Source organism: Nanorana parkeri, unplaced genomic scaffold (assembly GCF_000935625.1).
Source record: "Nanorana parkeri isolate BGI_ZX_2015 unplaced genomic scaffold, ASM93562v1 scaffold81, whole genome shotgun sequence".
In the NCBI taxonomy this organism is placed as follows: Eukaryota; Metazoa; Chordata; class Amphibia; order Anura; family Dicroglossidae; genus Nanorana; species Nanorana parkeri.
Genome location: NW_017306349.1, coordinates 2,191,905 through 2,209,389, shown reverse-complemented (window position 1 = coordinate 2,209,389; position 17,485 = coordinate 2,191,905). Strand labels below are relative to the sequence as shown.

Sequence of the window (17,485 nt, the reverse complement as noted above, 5' to 3'; positions counted from 1 at the left end):
CCCCGTTTTTGTTTTTTTTCTTTTAATTTTTTTATTGTTTTCTTAACTTTTTCAATTTTTTTATTTTTTTACATTTATTTAAATCATTTTTATTATATATATATTAGGGTTGCACAGATACCAAGTACGAGTACAAGTACCGATACTTTTGAGCTCCAAGACTATTGACTCATCAATTAGACTCATCCCCTCGCCAGCGACCCAATGTCCGCAAGCTCCCTCAACTGCTCCGAGCACCTTTTCCGGGTTCAGGGTCTTTGGCCATCGTGAGTGGCCATGCCGGGGATTCTGTGCAACTCCCACACATGTGCACGAGAGTTTCTTCATCCCGCTACCCAGGCATGCCGAGAATGTACACCAAGCTGTGCATGAGCAGCTCATTTTACATTCCAGAGCAACTCGAGAGGAGGAAGGTAAGAAGGCCTTGACAGCGCACATAGTCTGTCCCTCCCGCACACAAAAAAAATAAAATGATTTCTACAAAATCCCAAATTTTGGAATTCGGGACAAAGTTCTGCTTTAATTTAAAAAAATATAAATAAATAAATGTTTACAAAATGCCAAATTTTTGAATTCAGGGTCAAAATGCCACATTTTTGTATTCTGTGCAAAGTTCTGCTTTAATAAAAAATAAAAAGATAAATAAATACATAAATAAATGAATAAATAAATAAAATGTAGCGAGCCTTATGTGATTTCAGAACTGCTGCAACAACTACTGTTATTCATTAAAACAAAAAAAAGTTACAGTAACATTCGACCCAAAAAAAACATTTTGCGCAACCTATAAAGCAGCCTTTATGCGCGGCCCTCCGGTCGGCGTTCTGTTTATTCGGTTATATTCTGATTTCTCCGCAATAACTGCACATGTCATGTTTTGTTTTGAGAACTATCCCTCCTAATGCTTCATGAAGATGAAGACGGCCCCAGTAGTCGGGGAAAGCAGCCCCTGCTAGCTAACAGCTGCGGACCCCTGAACCCACATGGGAGCCGACATCACACAGCGCAGCCCCTATTGGCTGTCCATCTCAGCACACTGATTAAATAAGACTGTTGCCAGCTTCAAGAAAACGGAAAAGGGAGGCCCCCTGTAACTGGAGACAGGGGAGAGAGATGCCTAGAAAAAGAGTCAAGCAAAAGAGGGTATTTCCATTGCTGCTGAGCTCTGGTCACTGAAGGAAAAACCCAACGCGGAAAAGCAAAACAGCCCAAATTTCACTCCGGTGGCAGAAACGCTCGATGTTTCCTTACGCTCGCTCTAAAAAACATCTATTTTTTTAAGGGGAATTTTAACATTCTGGACTACTTCCTCTTGCCTAGCATGAGAGAGAGAGAACACAGGCATAGAATAATCTGGCATAACATGCAAATGTTTCTAAAAGGCAACTGCAGTGCATATAACAAAATGCAAAGACGCAACATAGGTACAGTTCTAGAGGTGACGTGGACTTTTAGACAAAAAAAGAATATATTCTTCACCCTTCCAGGGTAAGGAGCCCATTTGTGGCATTACATTGTGCGCATTCAGACACAATGATTTTCACTCGCCTCATAATTCTCCTTTAATTAAAAAAAATAAGAATAGATAAGAAGAAAAAAGAAGAAAAATGAATTACAATAAAAAGGTGATTAAAAAGTAAACATAAATTATAAAAAAAATAAGAAGATAAAAAAAATTATAATTTTTTTTAAAAAAAGTAAAAGATTATAAGATAAATACAAATGTAAAAAAGTAGAAAAAAATCAATTACTAATTTAAAATTAATTAATTTAAAAAATATAAAAGGTAAAAACAAAAATTAAAACTAACCCTGCTGCCCTGCCATCTTGTTGCCATTCTCCATTGAAGGAGGTGTTTGGCTGGGAGGTTGGCGCATTGAGGAACCTCCCCGCAGGGATTGCCCCCTCCCCGCTCCTATCTTCCAGCGCTGACTGGCGGAACAGACGGGGGAGGGGGCGGGTACAGCTGGCTCTGCCTCTAGATAAACAGAGCCAGCTGTCACTCACGCAGCTGGGTGGATCCAGACAGTAATGTCGTCCAGGCTGCGGCGGTCTCAGTATACCGCCAGCTGTAGCTCCCTATATACTGAGCTTTGGGTGACGGGAGGACGCTAGTTTGTGTCCTCCCGTGACCCTAAGGAGAACTATGGGGAAAAGCCCTGACCCCATAGTTCTCCTTTAATATCTACACTACCGCCATTCTTTTTTGGCTAACAACGATAGTAAATAAATTAAAAAACACACCATCCACCACCACAAATCTATTTTCTCAATCAATCAAAACATGACTGGAGTTCTAATTCTTCTCTAATCTACCCAAAAATACAAGAAGAACGTTGGCTTCACATACACACACATACAATCAAAAACACCCAAAACAATTTTTTTTCCCCAGATTTTTGTGCATCATAAATAAAACATAAACATAATATTCCCTAAAATAAACCATCAAGCCAAAAAAAAAAGGCTCCTACCTGTACGGTGATTTGGGATCAAAGCAAGTCTTGGTGACATCGGTGACATTTGGATTGCAGCAAGCCCCGCCATCGTAATCCAACTCCTCGATATTGCAATCCATGTCGCACACGCTGTTTTCCTTCCTGCTGGAGTACAGGCAAGTGCTGCGTCCACGACAATCCCCGCCGTCGTAGCCCGTGAGTTTATGGTTACATTCGGGATCGCACTCGGCGCTTCCGATCTTGGTGATGTCGCAGTTAGTGAGGACGAGCCGCTGCCGTAGGAAGGAGTCGTTCCTCTCTAACACATCCAGTTCCCAGGTGATGTTGTACGGACCGAACGCCTCGGTCAATTTCTTATGCTGGAGCTCGATTTGTTCTTTGGTGACCGTCGGGTTCTCGTGGTTGTCGTCAAACACGTTGACCACCGTGTAACGCACGACCCTGGTCTGGCGGAAGCCCGCGACGTTGTTGTAGTTGGAAATGACCTGCACGTTGTCGCAAAGGGTTTGCCCGCACTGGGGCAGGTCCAGGTTTGTATCCAGCGCCGACACGTGGAGGTTGATGGGTTCCACTCGCGGGAGCTTTCCGTCTTTCATGGGAGACCAGATGTTTTTCACATTGTCAAAGCTATCCTGAAGAACAAGTTGAGGTAGAGGATTACTCAGTCCATGCAATGTCTGACCCATGCCTAGTAATATTTCCTTCTGCGTCCGAGCCGTGTTCCAGAGCCTGAACTGTTCCATGTAGCCTCTGTAATTCTGGTTGAGTGCATTGCCACCCACCATGAGGGCTTTACATTTTCTCGTGAAGGCGCTGAAGATGGAACCCACTTGCTTGCTACTGGTTGCCACTTGTGCCCCGTTGACGTAAAGTTTGATTGTACGGCCACTGTAGGTGACGGCTAGGTGGACCCACTGGTTCGGGAGGTAGTTGCGATTAGCAGTTATGGTGGTCCAATTTCTAGCACGATCTGTCTTTAAGGAGAAGAAATAGCGAGGATCTCTTGTACCCTGGTCGCTCATGGCCTCAATTCCGAGGACCCATCCACGATCGTGAGAAGTGTAAGTACATTTGTCATAAAGTCCTAAGCATCCCCAGAAAAGAGAAAGGTGTCAATGAAAGTTACTCAACATGTCACCACTTTACAGAAACATATTTTGCTCAACAAACACATGAAAGTTATTGTCTTCGATATCAACAATCAATGGACATCATGAAATGACCTGAGGTGGACCTTTTACCTTATGTTGCAATCACTACATTGTATCATTAAAAAGACAATCCTTGAGATTGGGCTTGGGCTGATATGATGTCATCAGTCTACTGTAGGGAGGAGGAAGCATTTCCTCAGTCTCCTCTCCCTAGTGATCAGACGGCAACATCTACATCTATAACATTAAAAAGGCAATCTTTGAGCTTCAGTCAAGAGACTCCGCCTGGGCTGAGGTGATGTCATCAGTCTACTGTAGGGAGGAGGAAGTATTTCCTCGGTCTGCTCTCCCCAGTGATCAGACAGCAACATCTAAGAAAGAACACCGGCTTCACTTCTTAGGCAGCCTAGCTTCCTGACCAATCAGGAAGCCGGGAGGTGGGTCATTATGTGCCGCCCGGCTTCCTGATTGTTTGGGAAGCCAGGCTGCCTAGCAACAAGTGAATCCAGCTTCCTAGCCATTCAGGAATCCAGGAGCCGGGTAATAACCCACCACCACCCGGCATCCTGATAGGAAAGGAAGCAGGATACATGCTCCCTCGGCACTGCCGGTCAGAGGGAGATTTCACTCTGATACCGGAAGATCTGGTATCGGAGGTAAGTATCGGAGCATGCGTACTAGCCCAAATGATTAAGATCGGGACCAGTCCCAATACTAGTATCGGTATCGGTGCATACCTAATGTCCATGACCAATCCCCCCCCACATCCACCACCCCATTCAACTACTGCATTGCCCGGAGTTATTGCATAACAAGCAGTGTCATCTGCAAAACATTCCCATTGTTTATCATTCACAAGTATAGGAACTTCAGGTCAGGACTTGTATTGTCCCCTTCTGCAGCTAGTCGATACAGCCATCTTTATTTTGATAGGTCCTTCTCCAATGTTCCCCCAGCCCCGTTGTCTAAACTTCCACCTTTATGGCCAAACGGTACGCTGTTTCAATGTTTGAAGAGATCAGTATGTAATGCGATTACCGAAGTCCAATCAAGGCACACTGAGCGAAACACAAAACAAACCACGGACAAGCAGACACCAGGGCCAAGGCTATTGTTTTCTCAAAATAATGTCATCACTTATGGTGCGTCATCATGATGATTATTGAATCAGTGGATAATGTATAACCGTGCGTTCCTCTTCTCAGTTAACTCATGATGAGCCTCTGGAAGAGGAAGCACATTTGTGTCCTGGGGCCCCCTACTGAACAGCAGATGTCTAGAACCTGATCAATGAGCTGTTTTCCCCCTCAAAGCTCAAGTTCATGACATCAATCAGGTGTGCTGCATGCGAATGTTAAGCATGCTGATGGGAGAAGAGCTCACGGCGAGCAGAGAGACGATATCAGTACGCTGCTGTTCTCTCAGTGTCCAGTCAGGAGGTCGGGGTGGAGACAGGACAACATTGTATTGCTTAAAGGAGAACTATGGGGTCAGTGTTTTCCCCATAGTTCTCCTTAGGGTAACGGGAGGACGCGAGTTTGTGTCCTCCCGTTACCCTAAGGAGAACTATGGGGAAAACACTGCCCCCATAGTTCTCCTTAGGGTAACGGGAGGACGCGAGTTTGTGTCCTCCCGTTACCCTAAGGAGAACTATGGGGAAAACACTGCCCCCATAGTTCTCCTTAGGGTAACGGGAGGACGCGAGTTTGTGTCCTCCCGTTACCCTAAGGAGAACTATGGGGAAAACACTGCCCCCATAGTTCTCCTTAGGGTAACGGGAGGACGCGAGTTTGTGTCCTCCCGTTACCCTAAGGAGAACTATGGGGAAAACACTGCCCCCATAGTTCTCCTTAGGGTAACGGGAGGACGCGAGTTTGTGTCCTCCCGTTACCCTAAGGAGAACTATGGGGAAAACACTGCCCCCATAGTTCTCCTTTAATGATGAACTCTGGGCAGAAACCAAAAAAAAGCCTTGCAGTGGAGATATCCCCTCACTGAAAGGGTTAAGTGCATTTTGTCTAGGGAGCTAAGATATACTCACCCAAACCTCACTCCTGGCTGGGTTTATTAATTACTTAATTTATTTAATTACTTGAATAAAGAACTGCATTATTTGGTGTATTTTACATATTCCTGAAGTTTAGCCTTAAACTGTATGTCCAAATATATGAATATATATATAGATATATCTATATATTAGGGCTGTGAAAATTAAAGATTAATTTGTCGATTAATCGTTAAATTTAAGAATCGGGACAACCTGTCGCCCTTAGGCACTTACAGTGCTACCTTCAGGGCCCCTGTAGACAATCTCCTCTGTCCATCTCCTTCAGCATATCTCCAGTCTCTGACCACCTCTCGTAGCAAGCCTGTAGTCTCTGACCATCTCCTGCAGCATATCTGCAGTCTCTGACCATCTCCTCATCTCAATCAGCATATCTGCAGTCTCTGAACATCTCTTGCAGCACCCCTGCAGTCTCTGACCATCTCTTATAGCATACCTGGAGTCGCTGTCCATCTCTTGCAGCATATCTGCAGTCTCTGACCATCTCTTGTGGGACCCATGTAGTCTCTGCCCATGTCCTGCAGCATATCCGAAGTCTCTGACCATCTCCAGCAGCACCCCTATAGTTTCTGACCATCCCCTCATCTCTAGCACCATGTTTCTAAACATCTCTTGCTGCACATCTGCAGCCTCTGACAGCCTCCTGTAGCTTCAAATTCACTAAATATTATGTTTGGTCCCTTGGCAATGCCAAGGGCTACAATTGAGACCCCCTATATCCAGGGATGGTTCTAGACGTTCTGCCACCTAGGACCGGGAGGAGGAGCTCATGGTGCATGTTTCTGGGAGGTGGTTGCTTGTGGTGCATGGTCCGGGTTCCGATTGGTGAAGGGGAGTGGCCGGTACCTGGCTTCGCCTCTGTCCGTCGTCCCACCCAGCTCACTGATGTCCCTGGATCCCAGGAGCTGGGTGGGATACCAGCCAGAGCATTTCACCAGTGAGGTCAGTCAGCTAGGTGGGATGCCAGCCAGGGCATCCCGTTCAGCTCCTGGCAACCACTGATGTCAGTGAGCTTGGTGGGACGCCAGCCAGAGCATCCCAGGTTGCTCTGGCTGGAAACAGGGTGGCAGGCCCTGTCAGAGGACACAGCCTAAGCCTGCCTCATTATAAGAACAGCTCTACCTATATCAGGAAAGATGACAATCACTGGGACTAGGTGCATTGAGATCCTATTCAATATGCAGTACCGCACATTTTGTATGGTCCAGACTCAATGGACCCTTGTTTTTTTTTTTCCTGCCATCACTGTTCTATGGTTCTAGGCACGCTGTACAATTGAGAGCCCCTATAGGAGGAAATTTGACCCCCACTGGCCTAGGTGCACTGAGATCCCATTCAATATTCATCACTGGACTGCGCATTTTGCATGGTCCAGACTCAATGGACCATTTTGTTTTTTTCTACCATCACTGTTCTATGGTTCAAGGCAAGCTGTACGATTGAGACCCCCCATATCAGGAAAGTTGACCAACCCTGACCTAGGTGTATTGAGATCCCATTCAATATGCTTTACCACGCATTTTTCATTGCCCAGACTGGAGGGACCATTTGGTTTTTTCTTTCTACCATCATTGTTCTATGGTTCAAGGCAAGCTGTACAATTGAGAGCCCCTATATTAGGAAAGTTGACATCCCACTGGCCTAGGTGCACTGAGATCCCATTCAATATTCATTACTGTACATTGTGCATGGTCCAGACTCAATGGACCATTTTGTTTATTTCTACCATCACTGTTCTATGGTTGAAGGCAAGCTGTACCATTAGGACCCCCTACATCAGGAGAGTTGACCACCCCTGGCCTAGGTGCATTGAGATGTCATTCAGTATGAAGTACCATGCATTTTGCATGGTCCAGACTCGATGGACCATTTTGAGGGTTTTATCTGCTGTCACTCTTCTATGGTTCAAGGCAAGCTGTACGATTGAGAACCCCTATATCAGGAAAGTTGACCCCCACTGGCCTAGGTGCACTGAGATCCCATTCAATATTCATTACTGTACATTGTGCATGGTCTAGACTCAATGGATCATTTTGTTTTTTTTATACCATCACTGTTCTATGGTTCAAGGCACGCTGTACAATTGAGAGCCCCTAAATCAGGAAAGTTGACCTACCATTGGCCTACGTGCACTGAGATCCCATTCAATATTCATTAATGCGCATTTTGTATGGTCCAGACTCGATGGACCATTTTGTTTTTTTTCTACCATCACTGTTCTATGGTTCAAGCCAAGCTGTACCATTAGGACCCCCTACATCAGGAGAGTTGGCCACCCATGGCCTAAGTGCTTCGAGATCCCATTCAGTATGCATTTTGTGCTCTACCGCAATCCAGCCGAAGGGTTTAAAAACCTTTTTATACAGCTATAGCAATAAAAAAAAAGAAAAGGGGGCTCTGTGCTGAATTCCGAAAAGCTATAATCTTCGAGACATGGAAAATAAAATGCATGGAAAGACGTAAAGGGTAATATGGTAAAGGAAATATTTATTGCCACTCCAATAAAAAAAAAAAAAGTTCCCCACGCAACATGTGGTCTATCCCTTTCATCCAGCAGGAATCCTTGGAACAGCTCGGGGCATGATTAATGAAAGTGCAGGATTGGGGAAATGCACGGGGGAGCCCATGCCTATCCGTAAGTGCAGCAACATGACGCACAGTCATGCCATTTTACCCGATGCCAACTCCGGCACTATAGCGTTTCGTGTACATCTTTGAGCGCCTGGCTTACAGCGGAGGATGTGTGTACAGTCTGTGCTCTGTTCCATGCTGAACACAGAAATCGGGGGCAGGTGAGGTGATTTCATCCAGAAGAGGGAATTCAAGGTCAATTTTTTAACTGTAGCAGAGTCTTAGTTCTTAGATAAAATAGGGCTGTATAGGACTGTAAGATGCATAGTATTTCATATAACAAAGCAAGCATCTGGCTGGAATAGCAATGCTCACACAAAGCAAACTGTTCTTTTATTCTTGGTGATGGCTCCTGCAGCAAGCGGGCAACACGGGGCATTGACTAAAGAATAAGTTGAAGGGTAGCTATACTTTTGCACAGTAAAGCTTAAAGAGACCCTGTTGATAGACCATTCATGTAAACAGAGATCTGTCCATAAGATTATCTGTGGATTTAGCATGCTTTTACTGTAAAAGCATCCATTGTGTAGACATCCATGTAGACATCCAAAAGGCCTTAGATAGCTACTGGGTGTCCCCATCTTGGATGTGACCTCGGCAGCCCCATCAGACACAGATAAAAACAATAAAGATGGCGAGCGCACTACCGATGGGATGGCTATTGGCGGGTTTGGGTGAGCAAGCTACTAAACCAGGGAGAGGGACCCTGTATACAGATATGAAAAGGCAGAAAAAGAGCGCTACAACCCAGGAATTTATGTTATTAAAAAGGATGTAATACTTAAAGTTGATGATCTGCAATTAAGGACTCACTGTTGGATGGACGTGGTGGTGTCCTGCCGGTGAAGAGTGGATGGTGCTGTCAGCTTGGGTCACGAACGGCTCCTGCAGCTGGACTGTATGGATGTTGCCATAGGCTTGAAGTGGTATCTTGTTTGATGAATGTGGTTGGTCCCTGTTGATGGAGGAGGGATGGTGGTGACAGCTAGAGGGTTCCTGTGGCTGGAGCGCAAGAAATTTGCCGTTGGATGGATGCTGTGCACTGAAAATGTTAATGCCGTCCGGTACCGTAAGGGCTCAGCTGGCCAAGCTGAGACCTGTCGGCTGAACGGGAGCGGGAGTGCCGCTCTACAGCGGTTGAAAACTGTTGGCAGTCGTTGTAAAGGTTTGTTTAGGGACGGGCACAGGACTGGAAGACGGTGCGGTCTGTCTCGCTCAATGATGGAAATGACAGTTGAGCAGTTTGGCTAGAGACTTAGATTGCTACTGGATGCCACAATCTTGGATGTGGTGTTGGCAGACCCAGCAGACACAGAGCCTTAGATTGTTACTGGGTGCTGCTATCTTGGATATGATGTTGTCAGCCCCAGCAGACTCAGAGCCTTAGATTGCTACTGGGTGCTGCCATCTTGGATGTGATGTTGGTAGCCCCAGCAGACTCAGAGACTTAGATTGCTACTGGATGCCACCATCGTGGATGTGATGTTGGTAGCCCCAGCAGACACAGAGTCTTAGATTGTTAATGGATGCTGCTATGTTGGATATGATGTTGGTAGCCCCAGCAGACTCAGACCATTAGATTGCTACTGCATGCCACCATCTTGGATGTGATGTTGGTAACCCCAGCAAACTCAGAGACTTAGATTGCTACTGGGTGCTGCCCTCTTGGATGTGATGTTGGCAGCCCCAGCAGACTCAGAGCCTTAGATTGGTACTGGGTGCCACCATTTTGAATGTAGATTTAGAGCCTTACATTGCTACTGGGTGCCACCATCTTGGATGTAATGCCTTCAGCCCCAGCAGACTCAGAGCCTTGGATTGCTACTGGATGCCACCATCTTAAATGTGATGTCGGCAGCCCAATCGGACTCAGAGCCTTAGACTGCTACTCGGTGCCACCACCTTGGATGTGATCTTGGCAGCCCAATCAGACTCAGAGCCTTGAATTGCTACTGGCTGCCACCATTTTAGATGTTATGTCTGCAGCCCCATCAAACTCAGAGCCTTGGATTGCTACTGGATGCCACCATTTTGAATGTAATGTCTGCAGCCCCATCAAACTCAGAGCTTTAGATTGCAACTGGGTGCCACCAACTAGGATGTAATGTCGGCAGCCCCAGAAGACATAGAGCCTTAGATTGCTACTGGGTGCCGCCATCTTGGGTGTGATGTTGGCAGTCCCAGTAGACTCAGAGCCTTAGATTGCTACTGGGTGCTGCCAACTAGGATGTAATGTCGGCAGCCCCAGCAGACATAGAGCCTTAGATTGCTACTGGGTGCCGCCATCTTGGGTGTGATGTCCGCAGTCCCATGAGACTCAGAGGCTTAGATTGCTGCTGGCTGCTACCACCTTGGATGTGATATTGGCAGCCCCAGCAGTCTTTTAGCCTTAGCTTGCTACTGGGTGCTGCATGCTCTCTGTCTGGCCCCTCAGTTCTTCTGTGGATCCCAGAGAGAATCTGAATATGTGTTTCAACAACAGATGTCCTTTCCATATTGATGATAATTTCCCATTCATGTGCAGAAGAAGCGAGTCACCGGCTTGAGAGTTTTCAGTAGCGGCTGTGAGTCTCTTCCTGTCCCGCAAAGCATGGATCTCACAAGAGTGGGGACATGTGAGTAAAACAATTTGGAGGGGGATAGCTTAAAGTGTATGTACAGGTTCACGTCCTGCTAAGCTGTGACAATCAAGTATACAAAAAAGTAAGCACTGCAATGCCAATTGCCACAAAACACACAATATAAGTTCCTTTATCTGGCAATTTTACAGTGGTCATGTGACCAATATCCAGGTCCTCTAGTCAACAGTGCTCAGGGCAGTGGGCTGTACCAAACCACAGCTTGCCATGTGTGATATTGATGTCAGCCCAAGTTACCAAGTACAGTACCCTGCCGGAATGCTCTGTTGTCAATCATCAGAGAAATCTCGGAGCAAAGCAAGGGAGCACCGCCAGATGTAGAGGAGTCCAAAGTATCTTTTTATTGTTTGGAAATGAAACAGCATCAAAAAGCCAACTCGTTAATGATCATTTTATTACCCTGAGGATGGTGTGAACCGCCGAAAGATGTTGGCTTATTAATGATATTTTTTTTCTGCCAATAACAGAATCCTTGGACTCCTCTACTTCTGGTGGTTACCCCATTCTTTGCTCCAATAGACTTCTCCAAGGTCCCTCCTCCAGACGGAGGTTCCTTCCAGTGGAAGTGCAGCCACAACCTAGCGCTCAAGCGCCATGAAAGAAACTCTTACTACAACTATTGGACAATTTTGGTCACATATCTCATTCTTTTATGCCACAGAAGAACCTAAGCTCCCCCCACCCCCCCGGCCTTTGACTGCAAAGAAGAGTACATGCCGTGCATTAGACATGTGTGATTCGTTTCATTTCGAATCAAAATTCAGGCAAATTTTCCAAAATTCAGCCATTTGGACACATCCAAATTCCCGAATCCCAACGCATCCGAATGTGTCTGAATCCGAATTTCGGATCCCGTCCAAATTTCGTTCTAAAACTGAACTTGAACCGGACGTGTGACTTTTCTGGCCGATCAGATGTGTTTTTCGGTTTAATGCATCCGATTGGTTCTGAACACGAATTTTGGTTACGGCAACATGGGAGCCATATACAGTATGGTAATATACCCGAATGGCATTTTAAACGCAATTCAAAAATTCGGATCCCGAATGCCATTGGGGTCTGGGAGCCTCAGCTTTAGTAATATATGTATATGGCTCCCAGACCCGTATGGCATTCAGAAGCTCCCGAATGCAATTCGTAAATTCTAGGAGATTCAGCTTTAGTATCAATATCTGATATGGTTTTCTGTTATTGTTATCTGAATATTTGACCAAAACTACGAAGGGTGTTCTTCACAGTTAGAGCAGTTAGGGTCTGGAACTCACTGCCACAGGCATTGATTTCAGCTAAGAGTGTGGAATTGTTCAAGAAACTTTTGGGGTACAAGTACTCCTAGAATGAGATCCTAATAGGTTGGACTTGATGGACTTATGTCTTTATTCAACCTCAAATACTATGTAACTATGTACAAATACTATGTAACTATGAATATTCTGTTGGGAGTTTTGGTTTTACTCGCAACAGAATATCCGTAAACTCATCCAAAACTAACAAAATTCGGATTTCGTCCGAATCCGAAAACCCGAACCGAATTGAATTTCGGATCCGAATCCCAAATTTCCGAAATATCTGAACCGCATTTTTCTGCAGCTTACATGTCTACAGCGGATATAGCCCTGGCTTTGCTTGAGGGAACGTAGAGAGCCTAGAGGCCGATTCATTGCATTAGAAAGAGACGTGTTTTTTTTTTACTATTATTGAAAATTTTGTAAATAAAAAAAATTGGCACAAAAATGTTCAACAATAGAATTGGGAATAAACAACGCACTCCTTGTGCTCGGGGGTTTACAAACGCTTTCAAGGATAACGATACACAACTATAGTTATCCTTTCAATCCTAATGTTTTGTTTACCGATAAAAGGAAAGAAAACACACACACACACACACACAGGCAACGCATGAATGTTAAGATCCGTTTGTTTCCAAAATAAACTTTTCTCTCCTTGTGCAGGAGTCTATGCCAAGCTGTGAAGAGTTTTTCTTCTTTTCCCCAGTTGAGATTGAGTTTGTTACAGTTAGTGCGATATTAAAGTGGAAGTTCACCCTAGAATGACTCTATGAACATTCAACAGTCATAAAAGCCATGCATGTTGATTGACTTCTTCCTGTGCCCTGGTTGCCCAACAATCTGCAATGGAAACAGGCATTTGTGGGACTTTGCAGGGGCGGGGGCAGGGGGGGGGACTAAGAAGAATGTGACAACTATGTCAACACTTACAACTATGTGTTGCATCAACGGGAGGCCAAAGTTCTACTATCAGCATCAGGACGCTTCCAGGGGTGTGCTTTATGAAATGGGGCAAGTGCATCAAGGAATTGGGACCCAGTGATAGACATCATGCTTTCCTGCACCACCAGTTCCCAAGCTGAGGAGTCACTAAAGCTTACACACAATTTACCTGTCCCTTTTTGTAGTGTTTTTAGCATAGGGGTCTTTTTGAGGGCCACTTCCAGTGCGTTCCAGTGTGGTTGGATCACATTAGAAAATCCTCCCTGCGTTCTAGGGTGGGAGGGGGCATGTCAATCAAGGCAATGGCACTGCAGCCGCACACACCCCCACTCCCCCCCGCACCAGAACGCGTGGCACAGCAATACCCGCGTTCCGACACAGTAGTGCAAGCCTATTTTCTGCAATTGCGCTGGACCGGAAAGCGGACATTGCTGTGCCACGCATTCTGGTGCAGGCAATCGCACTGCGGGTAGCCATTCACTTGAATGCCCTGCAACACCCCTTCCCGCCCCACAATGCAGGGAGGATTACTAAATGCAATCTAGTGCATTCAAGCAGCTGACTATGCTAGATTGTAAGCCCTCAGGGGCAGGGCCCTCCTTACCATCATGTCTTGTATTGTATTGTGATTGTAATGTCTTCCTTATATTGTAAAGCGCTGTGCAAACTGTTGGCGCTCTATAAATCCTGTATAATAATAATAATAACGCATTGGAAGTGGTGTGAACCGGCCCTGACTCCTTATGGGTTGAAAACACACAACCAGAAACCACATATGCAGATAGTACCCTGACCCGAATTGGAACCAGGGACCGCCAGTGCTACAAGGCACACATGCTAACCACTACACCACTGCGATATATGATGTGACGGTAGGTATCATCAGAATTACATTATAGTCATATAATGTTGTATCGGCAAACGCTTTAAATATTTAATATTCCATAGTGGTAGATTCCTGTCGTGGGTTGAGGGTGGCTCTCCATGCGTTTTGCAGACTGCCAATCTGCTCCTGCAGGAGATACAAGAGGTAAATATGTCGACAATGCTATGGTCAGAGATCATTTCCAAGAATTTGGTCAATGAGAGAAGGCCCAATCCTTCCATTTTCACTTTTACTTCCTCAGGTCTCCTCAATCCTCATCATGATGTCTGATCAGAATTATCCTCAAAAGAGTCTTTCATCTTTCGTTCAAAATCTGTAAAAGTGAACTTATTAAAGGTCAACTCCATGTTTTTAAAAATCATTTTTACACATGCCTTAAATTCTGCAACCTTCAAGGTGGTCAGGCGCCATCAGAAGAACTTTCTCCACCGGAAGTCAGTCCTTACCCCTGAACGTCATGGTGCTCACGTAATGACGTGTAAGCACCTTCTGCCAAGGCCTGCCTATCCATAATGGCATAGGCTCATAAGAAGGGGGTCAGATGACGTTTAAGCACCTTTCACTTTAGGAGGAACGTCAGGCCAGGCCTGCCTATCCATGATGGCATAGGATCATAAGAAGGGGGTCAGATGACGTTTAAGCACCTTTCTCTTTAGGAGGAACGTCAGCCCAGGCCTGCCTATCCATGATGGCATAGGATCATAAGAAGGGGGTCAGATGACGTTTAAGCACCTTTCTCTTTAGGAGGAACATCAGTTCAGGCCAGCCTATCCATAATGGCATAGGCTCATAAGAATGGGGTCGGATGACATTTAAGCACCTTTCACTTTAGGAGGAACGTCAGCCCAGGCCAGCCTATCCATGATGGCATAGGCTCATAAGAATGGGGTCGGATGACATTTAAGCACCTTTCAATTTAGGAGGAACGTCAGCCCAGGCCAACCTATCCATGATGGCATAGGCTCTCAAGAATGGGGTCGGATGGTGGTGGGCATCATTCAACCCTGAACAGCACAGGTGCTGGATCACAGATCAATGAGCTCGGGGCAGACGTCACCAGAGATGAGGTGGCCATTACAGTGAGAGCAGCGCCATTATTTTTTCACATGCCTTATTTTTAAAATGTATTGCAAAGGTGGAGTTGTAGGTAAAAATAAATTCCTACACAAAGAAGAATATCCACGCTGAAGCTGAAATAGTATTTTTTCCATACGGGCAATAAATACAATTTTCCAAACAACTTCAGCAAACTGAAAAAGGATGGATTTATGATTGAAATACAACTGAAATACGCCGCGATTGCCAACTGTTCTCAGCTTCTAAATTCTCAAAGAAGTGGCCATCAAACGTTTCGTCCGGGGAAAGCTCCTGGTTTTGGTTATTTGCTGCTTGTAGGGACAAGCTGGCCGGCTGTTTGGTTCTCCAGGTCCAAACAAAGGTATTAAATGAACTATGGCTTGGTGTCAGCCACCACGAGGAGCTAAGAAGAAGCAGCTTTCTACTGTCCAGAGTACGGATGTGTGAACTTGGCAAAGTTCAGTACGAGGAAGGTTTTTTTTTTTGTTATTTTTAATTATCCTACTAAATTTACATTTTTTAAATTTACCTAATTGTATTGCTGCCACAAGAGGCTTCTAAAAAGGTGTTGATGGCGCATTGCGAGTCCCGGAAAAGGTGATTAGTAAAGCTGTGAGCTTGTTTTGACCCCTAAGGACTTTGGGTAGTATCACCAACACCTTCAAAAATGGGGGTCTCTCTAAAAATTCACAAAAGACACTTGTCCAGGCAAGCGTCCTGCCTGACCAGGAAAGGTGGTGGTGTGTGTGTGTTGGGGGGGGGCAAAAGATCAGTATGCTCCTCCTGATCCCTACCAGGTCACATGCCCTCAACATTGGGAGGGTACCTTGCAAGGGGCGGGAAAGTGTCCCCCCTCCCCCTTGCAAAGCGCCTTGTCCCCATTTTGATGGGAACAAGAGCCTCATCCCTATAACCTGTCTCCAAGAAGGATGTGGGATGTGCAAGGGTCTTGTTAGAATCTAGAAGTCCCCTAAGATTGTCCTCTGATGTAAATCCATCCTCAAGCAATTCGTCCAGCACGATCCACATCAGTCACGGTGATGTTGACCTGACGCCATGACCACCCACTGAAGCCGATGCGGCCCTGCCACTGCTTCCAGACACTGCTGCAATGTAAACACAAGTGTCAGGAATCCTGGGTGACCTCATTGACCAAATATGGTCACAACCAAATATGGTCAATGGGGTCACCCGGGATCCCCGGTGCTGTTGATGACATTTCGGCAGAATCCGAAGCTCATTCCTAGTATAGAAAAATTGTGAGAATTTAAGGACATGCACAAAATGGCCCCTGGAAGTGGTGGGATATATAACAATGGCACCTGGAAGTGGGGGGGGATATATGACAATGGCACCTGGAAGTGGGGGGGGATATATTACAATGTTACCTGGAAGTGGGGGGATATATTACAATGGCACCTGGAAGTGGGGGGATATATGACAATGGCACCTGGAAGTGGGGGGGGGATATATTACCATGGCACCTGGAAGGCCCCAAGGCCAGGTTCCTCAATGTGCCCCCCTAACCGCCAACCCCCCCATGGAGAATGGCAGACCTGCAGGCTGCCTACAAGTGATCTCAGTGACATCGCTTGTACAAAACAAGCGGCGGCTTCCCCGCTGTACATTTAACTCTGCTTGTCCAAAGCAGGGCTTAATGTAGAAAACAACTTCCCGCCCGGCACCCGGAACTGTATGTCCCTGGCATCCTCTACTCCCTGCTGCCCCAAGGCCGGGCCTTGGTTGGCCTTGTGGGAAATCCGGCCCTGGGGATAGGCAGCATTCTAAGGTCCAGCAGGCAGAGCTGACAATGCCGGTTGGGATTTCAGGGGCAGTGCGTTGTTGTGTTGTCAGTCCAAACAGGAAGTCAGCAGCTCAACAGATTTCTAGCACCTCCACAGGTATTCTTCTGTACTTTGAGTATTTTTTTAAAGACATAAAACATGAGAAGAAATATGTTTGTACCACAGAGATGTGCTGATTTTATTTTTTTAATTTTGCCCAGAGACATCCACTTTAGCAATTTCCATGTTTTTTTTTAAACTTTCGAAGTCAAAATAAATGAACGCGACTTCAGCATGGAATAACACAAACATGACACGCTTGTTCAAATGTTATCACACACAGGACTATTTACTAAATTTAACAGGCTGGAAAAACAAAACATAAAATTCGGCATGTGCAAATGTTTAGACACCCTGTGAGCAGTTAGTAAGAAGTTAGTCTGGAAGCATCACTTATATGCAGAGGTCTTACTACTCTTCTTTTTTTCTTTGTATTCTTTTATTGTTTTATCTCCGGTTGTATTATTTTTTATATATTTATATTTATTATTTTATTGTTTTT

At 45.5% G+C, this 17,485-nt stretch overlaps 1 protein-coding gene across 1 annotated transcript in view; it reads right to left on the bottom strand.

Annotated features, from left to right (window-relative positions):
• PAPPA (pappalysin 1) overlaps positions 1–17,485 on the bottom strand; it is a 190,509-nt gene that overhangs the window by 152,163 nt on the left and 20,861 nt on the right. The window contains exon 5 of the mRNA XM_018576975.1: positions 2,475–3,543. Within this exon, the coding sequence (XP_018432477.1) occupies positions 2,475–3,543 (1,069 nt within the window). The remainder of the gene's footprint in view (positions 1–2,474; positions 3,544–17,485) is intronic.